Below are 13,744 nucleotides of genomic sequence, written 5' to 3'. Positions count from 1 at the left end.
AAAATATATTTCTTAAATAACATATTTGTATACAAACCAATTATGCCATTATTTAAATAAAATGATATTTGTTTACGAGATGCTTGGTATTTTCAGATTTTTTACATAAATAATTCAAAATATTAACGAAGTTTTTCTCGTTTAACGGACATTTTTAAATATAAAATGTAAACAATAACAAACTTTGTCAGCTACGTAAACCAGGCGAATTAAGAAAAAAATTATCAGCTGATTGAATAATACCACCTTATATGAATTCGCCTTGGTATTAGCAAAAACAATCAGCTGGTCTGTTAACACTACCTTATAATCAATATACCTTGTTGGATACTAAATACCCAAATATTGGATGATCACACTTGATTATTAAAAATATTTGTTACTCAACATGTTTAATTTAATAATACGGCAAAATAATAAAGCAAAAGTGATTGTTTTAAATCATCAACGAAAACTTTCGAGCTTTCCAGGAACGACGGAGAATAATGAAAATGGTGATATTGCCGTACGAAATCAGGTAGTCATCGACTGCAATAAATCCGGTCTGTTAAATCAACATCAAAATGTGCTTCACAACAAATGTCCATACAAGGAACCAAATTCCTGGATCCATTTAACCGAAAAATATCAACGAAAAACTTTTGGACGTTATGGATCCAGTAGCGGAATAAATCCCCGTATATGCTTCAGTACGAAAGGTGACAATATATCTAAAGCTCGTTATGAGAAATTGGCTGAGCCAGAAACAGTACAGTCAATGATTAGCAAATATAAGTTCCAACAAAAGTGCAAAGCTGATGAAATACTTAAGCGCGAAGAGGACATCAACAAAAAGCTTGAAAAACTAGAGCAATGGAAGCAGGAACTAAATGCAAGAATAATGAAGAAGGAGGCAGATGCTCTTGCGGCTAAGGAAAAAAGAGAACGGTTAATAGAAGAAGTTCGCAGGCATTTTGGTTATAAAGTCGATCCCAGAGATGAAAGGTTTAAGGAGGTGTTAGAGCAGAAGGAAAGAGAGGATAAAAAGAAACAAAAAGAAGCAAAACGCAAAGCCAAAGAACAGAAGTTAATGTCCAAATTAGTAGAAAAATCTGCAGCTTCATAATCAAATAACCAGTTAAATTTTATGTCATAATAATAATCATAATAAAATTGCCATTCAAGTCAGAAAAAATGTGTTTGTAAAACTGTTTTATAATATAGAAGAGTAGCAGAGTACGAAAATAAATAAGGGGGATTTCGTGTCAAGTGACCCAACTTTAAAAATCGATGTCTTCCGATTTCGATGAAATTTTCGCCAAGGTTAGTACTATGGGATAGTACGCCAGACACATTTTCAGCCCTATCGGCCAAGAAATTCCGGAGTCAGAGTGTGTTAACATTTTGGTCATACAGGGTTTTATTCAAATGAGTGTAACTTTTCACCTATTGGTCCTAGCAAAAATTGTCCAAAGAAGTTCAAATAACTATTCATTCTTTCCAATAATTTATTTTTTTAAAGTAATCTCAAAGTTCATAAAGGCAATGGTGTAAGATTTATTTTGAGCAAAAAAAAATGCATCCAAAAATATTGTACAAAAAAATATTACTTATAAGATTTATTCGGAATCCACAAATTATTATATCTGCTATACATAATTCAATATGTGAACAATCACTTGTACAATCTGCTCGTATTTGGAATTTATTACCCAGGAATTTACGTTCTTTTACATTATCAGTAATGACCTTCAAGCTAAGGATCCTTGATCTGTTTCAATCCAACAATTTTGGCTGATAACACGGTGTGACAAAATTACAAAAAATCAATACACTCATCGCGAGACCTAGTGAAGTTGGTTGGTCTAGTAGAGTAGATTACCATTTTTAGAATCTTCAATATACCCTAAATAAAAATATAAAAATTTGTATTTAGATCTAAATATTTTACATATTTCCGTAAAAATATAAAAGTGTGTATACTTTTTAAAAAGGACAAAGGAAACTCTTTTCAAAACAGTTGAAAAATATTAAATCGGTTAAGAAAATTTTGAGATATAATTTTTTTTTTCTGTCTAGTCAACAAAAACCGTTTTTTTTTCCCAATATCTTCCGATTTTTAGGGAATATTGAAGATTCTAAAAATTGTAAAATGATCTCATCTAGGTCTATAAAAAGCATTATAACGCGTAATGAGTGTATTTGAGTGCCACACAGTGTAACTAGGGTACATTGTTTATCTTATTTTTATATTTCATATAAGTATGTATTTGTAAGGGTCGTTAGGAGGAATGGATGTTTTCATAGATAATAGAATATAATTTTTATTGGCCAAGTGGCTACATGTATTACATTTGAATAAATAAATAAAGTCCATTTTGAAAAAATAAGGGAAAATATGTATATCATTTCGGTTGAAAACCAGTCGATTCTAAAATTTGTGTTTCGTATAATATGCTCAAATATGAACAACAGGAAAAATTCGTATACTTTTGTGAGACAATTTTATGGACTTTTTTAAAAAAAAGCTAATTTAATTTAAGTAAATGTAAATTTTTCAAGTTTAAAAAAGCGTGATATCAAACCTAAGGACTGTCTAGACAATATAACAAATTAATTTTTTTTTTTGTACACAAAATATATTATTAAATTTGGTTTCTTTTCATAGTTTACATAAATTCGAATACTTATGAGAGACACTGTATGTTTGTTTTTATATACAGTGAATCAATTAAGTAATTTGCCTATGTAAAATTTTATAAATATTAAGAAAAATCTTTATCTGAATAATTATTTTTAGCAAAATAAAGCAATTTGTTTGTTGTATTTTTTAAAGAATATCTTATACTTTAATTTTCTACCAAGAAAAAAAAGTAAAATCGTGACATTAATTAATGAGATTTTTGATATTTTTTAAGGCCAATAAAGTATTTTGCTTTTTTAGGTTTTTTGTTAATTTTTTTAATATTGCTGCATTATTTTATAAAATTTAATATTTTTATTACTCCTATGTATTAGAATAACATTTTTTAGATATTTTAGTAGTGGAACGACTAAGTTTGGACATTTCTTAACCGATTTATTATCCTATATACCTATTTATCAATATTTTACTTCACATCAAATCTATCGTTTCTTTGATTTAATTTCGAAAATAATAAGTAATTTTGAATTGGATACATGATATATTAGATAATCAATGGATTTGGATCTAGAAAAAATGTTTAGTGGGGTATAAATCTATATATTATAACAAAAATAATCTAGGTTTTTGGTCATTTTGTATTGATAAACAAAAACTACATTACGGAAACCTCATCTATTTGGGGAGTACTGTGTAAATTTTATTTAGAATTGTAGAATATTGATTCTTATTCAATAAATCTAACACTAAGTACCATCCTAGCCACTCTAAGTATGGGGACATCATCATATACCACTATAGAACTATTACATTCTAAAATCTTGATTTTCAACCTCATATTTTAAACGCTTTATTTTATGAATAAGATACAGAAGGCGTATTTGGATCTGGATAGTTATTCTTGATTTGGTTCTAAATATATATAAGTGTGTGTATTAGCTGAAAAATATTGCTTTTGTTGACCTTAGGTGATGATAACCACCTCTATTTTAAAATATCTTAATTAAGTATTTTTCCTGTACTACACGACAGTTCACTTTACATTGGTTCCAAGCAACCTAAGGTATGTTTAGAGGTCTAAATGTAACCATAGTGTTCCTCCTAGTTCGTATATGGATTTTGGAGAAGATAAACCAGGAGTCCAATGGTTTTCTTTGGATACAAGTCGCCTCCCTTTGGCAGTTAAAGATTTTGAAAGACCACTCAGTGCGTTTTTTCTTTGGATCATTTTATCAATTACTCTATTTTATATTTTTTAATAATATTGATTAAACATCTCATAATTATATTTCATTGATTTACACCTGTTCTAGAAATCTAAACTAATTTTTTATATTGAAATTGCCTCATTATTTTCCTTTAAACATTTTTAAGGCAAATAACTTCACAGTTTCACACAATGAGGATATGATTTTTGCAAATTACAATTGAAAAATAACACGCGTCCTTTTAGTAAAAAAAGTAATTAAAAAATAATTTGAAAAACCCAACGAAATTAACTCGAATTCTAAAATGCAAAATACTTTATTGACCTGCAAATTCTGATGAAAAATAATAAAATGCAACAACAAATGCACCAACAATTGTATTTTAATATTTTTTTCTTGGTTTTCCCATTTCACACAATCTCTATTTTTAATTGGAAAACATAAATTTCTTTTTACCTGTTTTTTCGAATTTTATTTATGAAAAAAAATTCTTTTAAAAAAAGGTAGCCAAGAAACTTAGTTGATTTACTGTATGTATATATGTATGTATAAAAACAAACAAGGTGCTAACAACAGAGGTTTTCGACCTAAAGTGTTTGTTTGTTTTAATTTTAAGTTGCCCCCTTAACAGTATGATACCACTAAGGAGGGATTATTTGGCCTCGAAATATTCATAATGTCATCACCAATTACGGCTTTCGCCTAATAGAGCCTCGTCCCAGAACTGCCAATCCGACCTATACCTTCGTATAGGAAGCTGGAACTCCCGAACTCCGCTCCTGAGTTTATTGGTCTCCATCAAAATCTTAAAAGTGTTTTGTTTGGTTATCAAATAAAATGCATGAAGCTTCGAAGAACCGTAACATGGTACAGCTATGCGACGCCACGCACTAAACCAATGCGAGAGTGAAACGCAAAACTCTCGAAGGCAGCGAAGAAGGATAATGGTAATGACGCGCGAAGGTCTTTATCCACCCAGAGCTGAATTACGAATGGACCTAAAGTGTAATAGTTAAAATATAATTATATACAAACAGTGTCTCACATAAGTATTCGAATTTAATGTATTATGAAACCAAACATCATTTTATAATAGATTTTCTGAGAAAAATACATTTATTATGTTGTCCAGACAGACATTTTATACCACATTTTAAAAAAATTAAAAAACTAATTTAGCTTTTTTTTAAGTGCATAAAATAGCTTCACAAAAGTATTTGAATTTTTTGTATACATGATATTTATATTAGCATTAATAATTCGGATTTTCAAAAAATCAGTCCGAAAAATACATCGTAGCCCGGTGATTTAAGTGCTCTTTAAAATGCATTCTGAGTAAATCGATGTTGAAGTTTAACATCATTTTTCCAAAAAAACTGCTCGATAGGATTTTGTATTTTTTTTACCATATATGTACATACATATGTATTTCTTTTGAAATGGAGATTCTGAGGAACATTTTTTATACCCCGATCTCATCTACAAGGGGCTATTTTTAACGTTAATAAAAAGTCGTTTGCTCTATACGCCATCTTAAGCACATTTCCTTGCAAAGTAGCATTAGCAAAGCAATAAAACAAAATTAAAAAAAAAAAAACAATTTATTAATTTCATCAAACCAAAAATAAAAACTATTTACAAAGTTATAGAATATGACAATAAAAAATTTACATTTCAATTTATTATAATTTTTGTCTGTTTCAGATATAAAACTAAACCTATTGTCCTATGAAGTTTGGTATTGAAAATGAAAAGTTTTCTCCGAAACTACCAAAATTTTTTGTTTTGCACAGGAATCAATTGTGTTCAAACCCAAAACAATCGGCCCAATAGATCCCATACAAAGGTAGATATTCCCGAAAATAGATTTTTTGTTAAAACCTTCGTAAAAATATCGGCATAACCACAAAATTTTGCTCATGTGTTTATAATATTAACAGAAATCATATTATTTATTTATTTATTTATTGAACTTTATAACCGAGCCTCAAAGGCCATTTATAGTTAAACAATTCTACTGAATAATGGCTGTATTTATAAGAACGTATTTTAGGTTTATTAAACAATTTTAGGCAAAATTGAGGAAAATCGTATTCATAAACGTCAAATAGCTTAAAACATCTTCAATAAACCATTGACAAATATATGAATTTTATTGTAGGCTCGTTCCTTCTTTAAGCTAACAATAAGTTGATTTTTAACAATTTTTTTCTCAGATAAAACTTTTTTCGGTAATACTAGATTGATAGCGAAAACTAATTAGTTTGGTTTCTTTTAAAATAAAATCTAAAAATTGTAATTTGAACGTTTACAAATTTGTTAATAATACCCCAGAAAAATTTTAAACGATTATATTTTGGGAAAAAACTCAAATCTAGGCATTATTGGATTAATGCATGAATATTTGATAATACATATTCCAGTTGGGATGGGGCAGTAAACTGGCTAATGAACGTATTCTGGAAATTCTTGGAGGTCAAAATGCTGAGCTGGCTGTGAAAAATGGGATGTCTTTTACAGGAAAGAAGAACCTGAGGGAACTCTATTTGTAATAGGTATGGACAAGAATCCCATGGCTAGTCTTACCAAGAATAATGATAGGGCTTACTTCGCTTCTAAAGCTGTCATATTCAAAATTGGAAAGGTGCCGATTGGAAGGGCTGTTACAACAAGCCCCGAAAAGGACACAAAAAAGGTAAGAACACAGCATCAGTAGCCACTACTGATTAGGTTGAGGAGTCAAATCCTAAAATCGAGGAAGTTACCACTAACTCGCCAGAAGAAAGTGCAGGTGCCCTTTCCAAAATTGGGAAGCGCCGATTGAAAGGGCTCCGGCCCCGAAAAGACTCTAAAACTCTTACGACGGTACTCAAAGCATCATTAGCAAGTACTGGTAATGTTGAGGAGCCAAATCCTAAAATCGAGGAAATTGAGAAGGTGTCGATTAAACAGTCTCATATTCTATTGCATAAGGACACCGCAGTGCCATCAATAGTACCCACTGCATTTATAGCAACTTCTGTCTACCCGGAAGAGTCAAGTCCAAAGAGGTGAAAACCAACTCGCTGGAAGACAATTTAATGGGTTTAATGAGTTTCGGACGAGCACTAATTTTCTGGCCATCGGTACATAAGATTCAAAATATTAAGACCACCACCAAAGCCGATAAAGTTTCGGAATAAGTCTAAAACTGATTGCACAATGTTCGGGACCTTACTAAAGAACCGTTTAGGTCAGGACAATTTTCAATGTCGAAATAAGGAGGATAGAGACGCCAAAGTAGAAACGTTCACAAATGCCCAGGTTGAATCGTTTGAGGACAGCTGCCCTCTGTGGGAGCGGAGATCTGCCCAGGAGAAACCCTGGTTAACCGGGGAGATCCTGAACCTTGGGAAGAATCTTCGCAAACTATTTAACCAGGCACGGCGTAAAAAGTCCGCAGCGTACTGGGATGAGTATCGTAATAAACTTGGTGAATATAAGAAAATTGTTCGAAAAGCCAAACGAGACTCCTGGAAACTTTTCTGTGAACAGGTAGATAGCGTAAATGACATATCGGAGTTCCTATACAAAACTCATGTTCAGCCGGAATCTATGATCGATGACACGGGCAGGAGGCTGGAGGATATGGAGGAGACAATGAAACTTCTAACCGGTATATCGAATAACATAGATGAACCGATATTGGAGGAAGGGGAGGCTAATACGGAAATAGTTATTACATCTGACATGGTTAAATGGGCAATCAAGAGCTTTGCTCCCTATAAAACTGCAGGGCCGGATGGCATTTTCCCTGCATTTTTACAGATGGAGGCGGGAATGCTTATATAAAGGGACGTTCGGTGGAAACCGCTTTAAACGAAGTTGTCGACTACAAAGGTGCATCTTTTAATAGCAAACTGTATACACTGGCGGTATGTATTGACATCGAGGGCGCCTTCAATAACGTGCACACTGATACTCTTATCCAATCACTAGACCAGTTTTATGTTGACTGGGTGCTCCGTAACGTGATCAACCACATGCTACGTAACATATGTATAAACTGCGATATGTACGATATAACGAGTGGCATTTTCAAACTACTACAGGGAGTTCAGCGTACATGCTGCTTGGGTGTAAGTGGTGCCATGTGTACTACTTTAACCAAGGCTCTGGAAACGTTGCTAGATATTCCACCCATTGAAACATATTTAAGATATGAGGCGGCGCTTACAGCCGAACCGCTCCTTACTTTAGGCGAACTGGCCAAAGGCAGTTATAGGACACGTCATCAATGTATACTGGAAACATTGGAAGGTTATACACAATCATCGGACGTGCCTGATCGTATACCAAACACAGAATATGTCGGAAACTTTGAAACGCTGATCCCAGATAGAATGTCTTGGCCAAGCGGAACATTAGAGCAAATACCAGTAGGAATCCGTTGTTACACTGATAGATCTAAATTGGGAAACAAAGTGGGGCTGGGGTTCAATATTGAAGACCCAGAAACAGAAATATACCACCGCTTACCAAATCATAACACAAACTTCCAGGCAGAAGTACGAGCAATTACGGAATGCGTAAATTGGATTAGAATAATACATATATTTAATACATATATTTACCGACAGCCAGAAGGCAATTAGGGCGATATCAGGTGGTAGAACTAAATCTTAGACCGTATTGGATTGTAAGAAAGCTTTAACTGAATACTCTCCCAGAGGTAAGGTTTACATCATATGGGCACTACCCACTCGGGAGTAGTCGGCAACAAAAGGGCGAATGTAATAGCTTTAAAGGGAAGGGATCTCGAGTCAGTTAACCTGGCAAATGCAAAACCATTCGACGCAACAAAAGCTGAACTAAAAATATGGGTGAGAGAATCCCATAAGGCCTCTTAGAATAATGAAACAGTGGGTAGAACCACGAATATCCTATGAGGTGACCCTGATGAGCGCAAGACGAAAAATCTCCTCAAAATGAGCAAGTCTGAAGTTAGTACGATGGTATGTATTTTGAGTGGACACACAGGATTACGAGCACATCTATGCAAAATTGGACGTGCGGATTCAGACGAATGTAGAGCATGTGGAGAGAACAGTGAAACTCTGGAGCACTTTCTTTGCCACTGCCAGGCATTCGTCGAAGTTAGATCCAAGTGATCTTATTCCGGAAATAACATTCCTGACTAACACTGATTGGAAGATTCTTAGGAATTACGTTCAGGAAACTGAGTTTCTGAACACTGAAAAATAATTCATTCAGTGAATTTTTTTTTTTTCATTATAAGGAGTGCAGAACAGTCCCGATAGCGGCCTAGGTGTATTTCTTCGGATTTGATGTAGTATACATCCTCCTATCAACCTAACCTAACCTAACCATATCAGATTATATGAAAGCCATTAATGGAGTACTTCTAAGTAATGCAGACGATAAGTGGTAGTCAATGAAAAGTAAGTGGTTATGGAAGTACAACCCATTACCGAGTTTTTGCTGGGAATTATAAATTATATGTTATATTTATACATCTGAACTAAGTAAACATTTATTAAAGCCATATACATATGCATACATATAAATTTATTTTTCTTAAAAGTTTATTTTTATTGTCAAAATTTTTGACTCAAAAATATAAAATTAAGAAAACCGAATCAACGAATATTTTAGGGCTCAGTTAGTCTCTACGTTCTGTTCCGTGATGAATCAGCTTATTTCTTTTTGGCTTACGAAAACCAGTGTAAGACGTTAGTTTGGCCGTAACGTTGAAGTTGCGTTGCGGATGTACTTGTTGAAAATAGAATTCACTCGGCAACGTTAAGTGATAGCTATAAACAGCTGACATAAAATACATAAAAATGTAAAAAAACAGTGATGTTTTAAAAATAATATATTTTTAATTATTACGATTAATAATACATTTTTTACGGAAATGTGTAAAATATTAAGATCTAAATACAAATTTTTATATTTTTTTTCATTTTTTTACAATTCTCTCATTTCTAAAGAAAATTATCAATTTGAATAAAAAAGCTTATATTTGTGTTGCATATCTTACGTTGATATTTTACTTCAGCAAAGAGAGATTTGGTAAATTTTTGTTTTTACGAAAAAAAATTCTATTTCTGTCAGTTTTTAGATCTAAATACTTTTTGAAAAGGAAAAGTTTTTTTTTAAAGATCACTTGCATGTCCATTAATATACATATGCACATACATAACTACATATAAAAAACATACACATTTAAATAAAAAGGTAGACAATATATTTCTTCCCAGCTAGCATTTTTTGAAATTTTTGATCACATTCGAGTCATTTATGACTCTTCTGCACGATTAAAATGATCATATATGCGCTCATTTTCTTATCATAAAAGATACATTCGTCGGGAGAAAATGGTACCCTACCCGCGACTCTTCTAAATGAGTCATTTAAGAGCCCCACTTCTGATCAATTATGACTCATTTTTTAATCTTTTTTGAGTCATTAATGAGCCAAATAACTGGTCGTTTTTGAGTTATTTCCGAATCATATTATAGTCATTTTTTAGTCTTTTCTGAGTAATGTTTATGTTTGTTACAGACAAATACAATACAACAGAAAACAGTTTTTGATCTTCCGACTGCGTGAAATTTAACTACAAACTAAATTTATAAACAATCATATTTAAAACATCTGGATGACCTATTTATGATTGGTATACATTTTGTTATTGTTTTTCAAATAAATCAGATTTTAAACATTAATTGGAATTATTTAGACTTAGTTTAGTGATTAGTCGTGTGACGTTTTAATCCGTTAAGATTAATATCGTATATTCAAATTCAATTGAGTTATCAGCGGTTTTCATAACAAAAGTTCATCAAAAGAATTCATCTTAAATTTTGAACATTTCAAAGCTAAATTTTCGAGATGAGCAATAAAACAAAAACGTTGTTCTTACAGAAAATTATGCCCTAAGTATATTATAATTTACTATTGCTAAACTAAGAGAAAACTTTACTTCATCCCAAAATTTTAACTAAATAATGTTAATCTCTATTATGACATAAACTTTTAATTTAATTATTTAAATTCAACCAACTATAAGTTATTTAATTCATCTTAAAATTACCATAACTTAAAGCTAATTTCATTTTTTCTTAATCTTTCTAAAAATTATTTTTTTCTTTACCTTTAACCTTAATATTTATAATAATTGATTATTAATGTTTACTTAAACCTAACTTAATATAATGTAAATTTTATAATTTCAAATTTTATACACGAAACTTAAAAATATGAATTTTGAGAATTAGATTTAGATAAAACAAGTATCAAGCTATGTTCAACAGTACATCAGGCCTGCTGTCAACGTTGGATAAAATTATGGTGAGTTCTTAAATAATATTAATAATAATATAATTCTCAATATTTAAATAAACATTAATACTACACTGATACACTACCTAACAAATAATTAATTACACTTCATTATTAACTTTACATACTTTACAATTTAAAAAATGGTAACTTTTAAATTTGTTTAATAAACATTGATATTTTTTATCTACATTATGTTAAATTAAACATTTTGTGTTATTCATTACCATGAAAGTTAGGATAATAAATAGGGCTATCAAAACGATGACAATATGATAGCATGGTAGGGAGGGTAGAGAATGGGGAAGTAATCCATCTTCTTCCTCATAGTTGAGTTTTATTTTATTTTTGGTTAAGATTGGTATATCTAGCTATCTTTTTAAATTTATTTTTTTTTGACGGATCTTAACCTTTCTCAAGGGAAACAAGGACACCACCCCATTGCCCTGAGCACGGTCGGATTGAAAAGTAGCGTAATTTTCCTGAGAGATAATACCATGGTTAGTCTGGTCCGTAACAGTCGCCCAACTATCTTCCGTAGAACATCTAAATATTTATTTTACAAATTTCCTTAAAAAATATAAAAGTGTGTGTACTTTTTGAAAAGTACAAAGGAAACTCTTTCCAAAACAGTTGAAAAATATTAAATCGGCTAAGAAAATTTTGAGATATAATTAGTTTGGTCTGTCTAGTCAACAAAAAGCGTTTTTTTTCCAATATCTGAAATTAGATATTGCCATAACTGAAAGAAAAAATCTCATATCTTAATGAAATTTTGTACAGACATTAGTTTTGATATGCTTAATATATCCTCCAAATTTCCAAGGCTACGCCTACCTCAAAAATGTCCTTTTTCAAATAATCTAAAAAAGCTAAAAAAACTAAAATTTTCTTATCGAATCACTTATAAAGAGATAGATGTGTAATCACACACATTAAATTATTTGTTTCCCACCTCTTATATATCCTTAGTGAGGATTCCTTTTCAACCTTCAAGCATATATGTACAATGTACATATCGTCACCTAAAACGCAAAGGGCCCTACCTAACATTTTTAAAATTTTATAGAAGAAGCAAAAAACTATTGAAATTGGAAAGTTTGTTTCTATCATCGCGATTTATTTGTAGTAAATAAACAAATTGTTTACTAGTGAAAGCTATCAGTTATTAAGATAGCACAGTGGGGCAGAATGGAAATTTTTTGGAAATAAATCTGGCATTTCTAAACGGCTGATCCGATCGGGATAAAATTTGGCGTGAGCGTAGCCAAGGAGTATTCGAGTTTAAATTTTGAAGATGAACCCTGCAGATGCCCCAGGGACGGCGCTGTGGGTACCTACGACATGTAAAATTTTTAAACTCGTGCCATTTTTTTGTTTTTCACCCAAATACAAAGATTTCTATATTTTGTGAAAGCGCTCGACGAGATCTTGAAAAAACATGCTTGGACATACTACTTATCTCTTATAATATCCGAGTTATAGGCATTTAAAAATTTAGTGATACAAAATTTACCATACCTTGGTCCGCCTTTTTTTGAATACCGGGCGTAACTTTGGACCAAATGGACTCAATTTTTTCTTGTTAGTTAGACAACAAAATTTCCAATAATATACAAAAAATTTCAGATCAATATTGTTTACAGATCCAAAAATATACGTTTTTTAATTTAAACATTCAAAAAATTTTAGATTTTTGGCGTTTTTTTGCCAAAAATGTGTCTTAACTCTTTTATTAATAAAATAAAATTTTTATTAAGAACATATAACAATTTTATAGTTTTCTAAAAGGTATCTTTACGCAGAATGCTTTGGCGTAAAAAACTTGTTCTATTTTTTGAAAATGTTGCCACTGCATCCTTCCGAATATGACCTATTTTTTATCAAAACTTCAACTTTGGGCGACATGTTCTAAAATCCCAAAGCTGGGATCAGAAAACTGAAAGCAGTTTTGGAAACCTCAATATGTTTTCTATTTACTCCAAAAGTATTTTCCCAGCCCTGAAAGAAATGTGGACCCTATGGGCAAAAAAGTAAAAAATCCTATTTTTGGGATTTTCATTCCTATTTTTGGGAATTGCGGGATGCCCTTTGACCTTTTCAATTTTTTTTTCATATTCTTATTTGAAATGACAAATTTAACAAGCGTTGAAAATTTCATTGAGTTTTGTTCATAAATAAAGATTTTATCATATATTACATATTTGTTTAATTTCTAAAACTATGATTTATATCAAAATTTTAATAGGATCGCAGATAGCTACAACAATTTAGTCCATATTTATCCCTTAATATCATTTTTTAGTTAGATATGGAAATTCTCGACCTTTTACAAAAAATTTCAAGCCAATATCTCAATTACATTCAAAAATATGTTCATTTAAACCTGTGTCCTTTAATTTCATCTTTTTCATATTTTAGTATTAAGTATGACAGAACATACATTTGGTGTTGAATAAAATATTTGGACAATTTTTAAAAATTATTTAGTTAATTATTTTATTATAATATTGTATATAAAATAAAAAAAATTATAATTTTATTATGAGCCACGCACAACAACACC

At 31.1% G+C, this 13,744-nt stretch overlaps 1 protein-coding gene across 1 annotated transcript; it reads left to right on the top strand.

The window, feature by feature from the left end:
• Positions 1-301: 301 nt before the first annotated feature.
• On the top strand, positions 302-1,174 carry LOC119601096 (growth arrest and DNA damage-inducible proteins-interacting protein 1). Its single transcript, XM_037951837.1, has one exon. The coding sequence runs from the start codon at positions 389-391 to the stop codon at positions 1,103-1,105; it is 717 nt and encodes a 238-aa protein (XP_037807765.1). The 5' UTR covers positions 302-388; the 3' UTR covers positions 1,106-1,174.
• The last annotated feature ends 12,570 nt before the right edge of the window (positions 1,175-13,744 follow it).

This window comes from Lucilia sericata, unplaced genomic scaffold (genome assembly GCF_015586225.1).
Source record: "Lucilia sericata isolate MDLA Ls3-8-SP2 unplaced genomic scaffold, ASM1558622v1 Contig000005F_arrow, whole genome shotgun sequence".
NCBI lineage: Eukaryota > Metazoa > Arthropoda > Insecta > Diptera > Calliphoridae > Lucilia > Lucilia sericata.
This window is presented reverse-complemented; position numbering and strand designations above follow the sequence as displayed.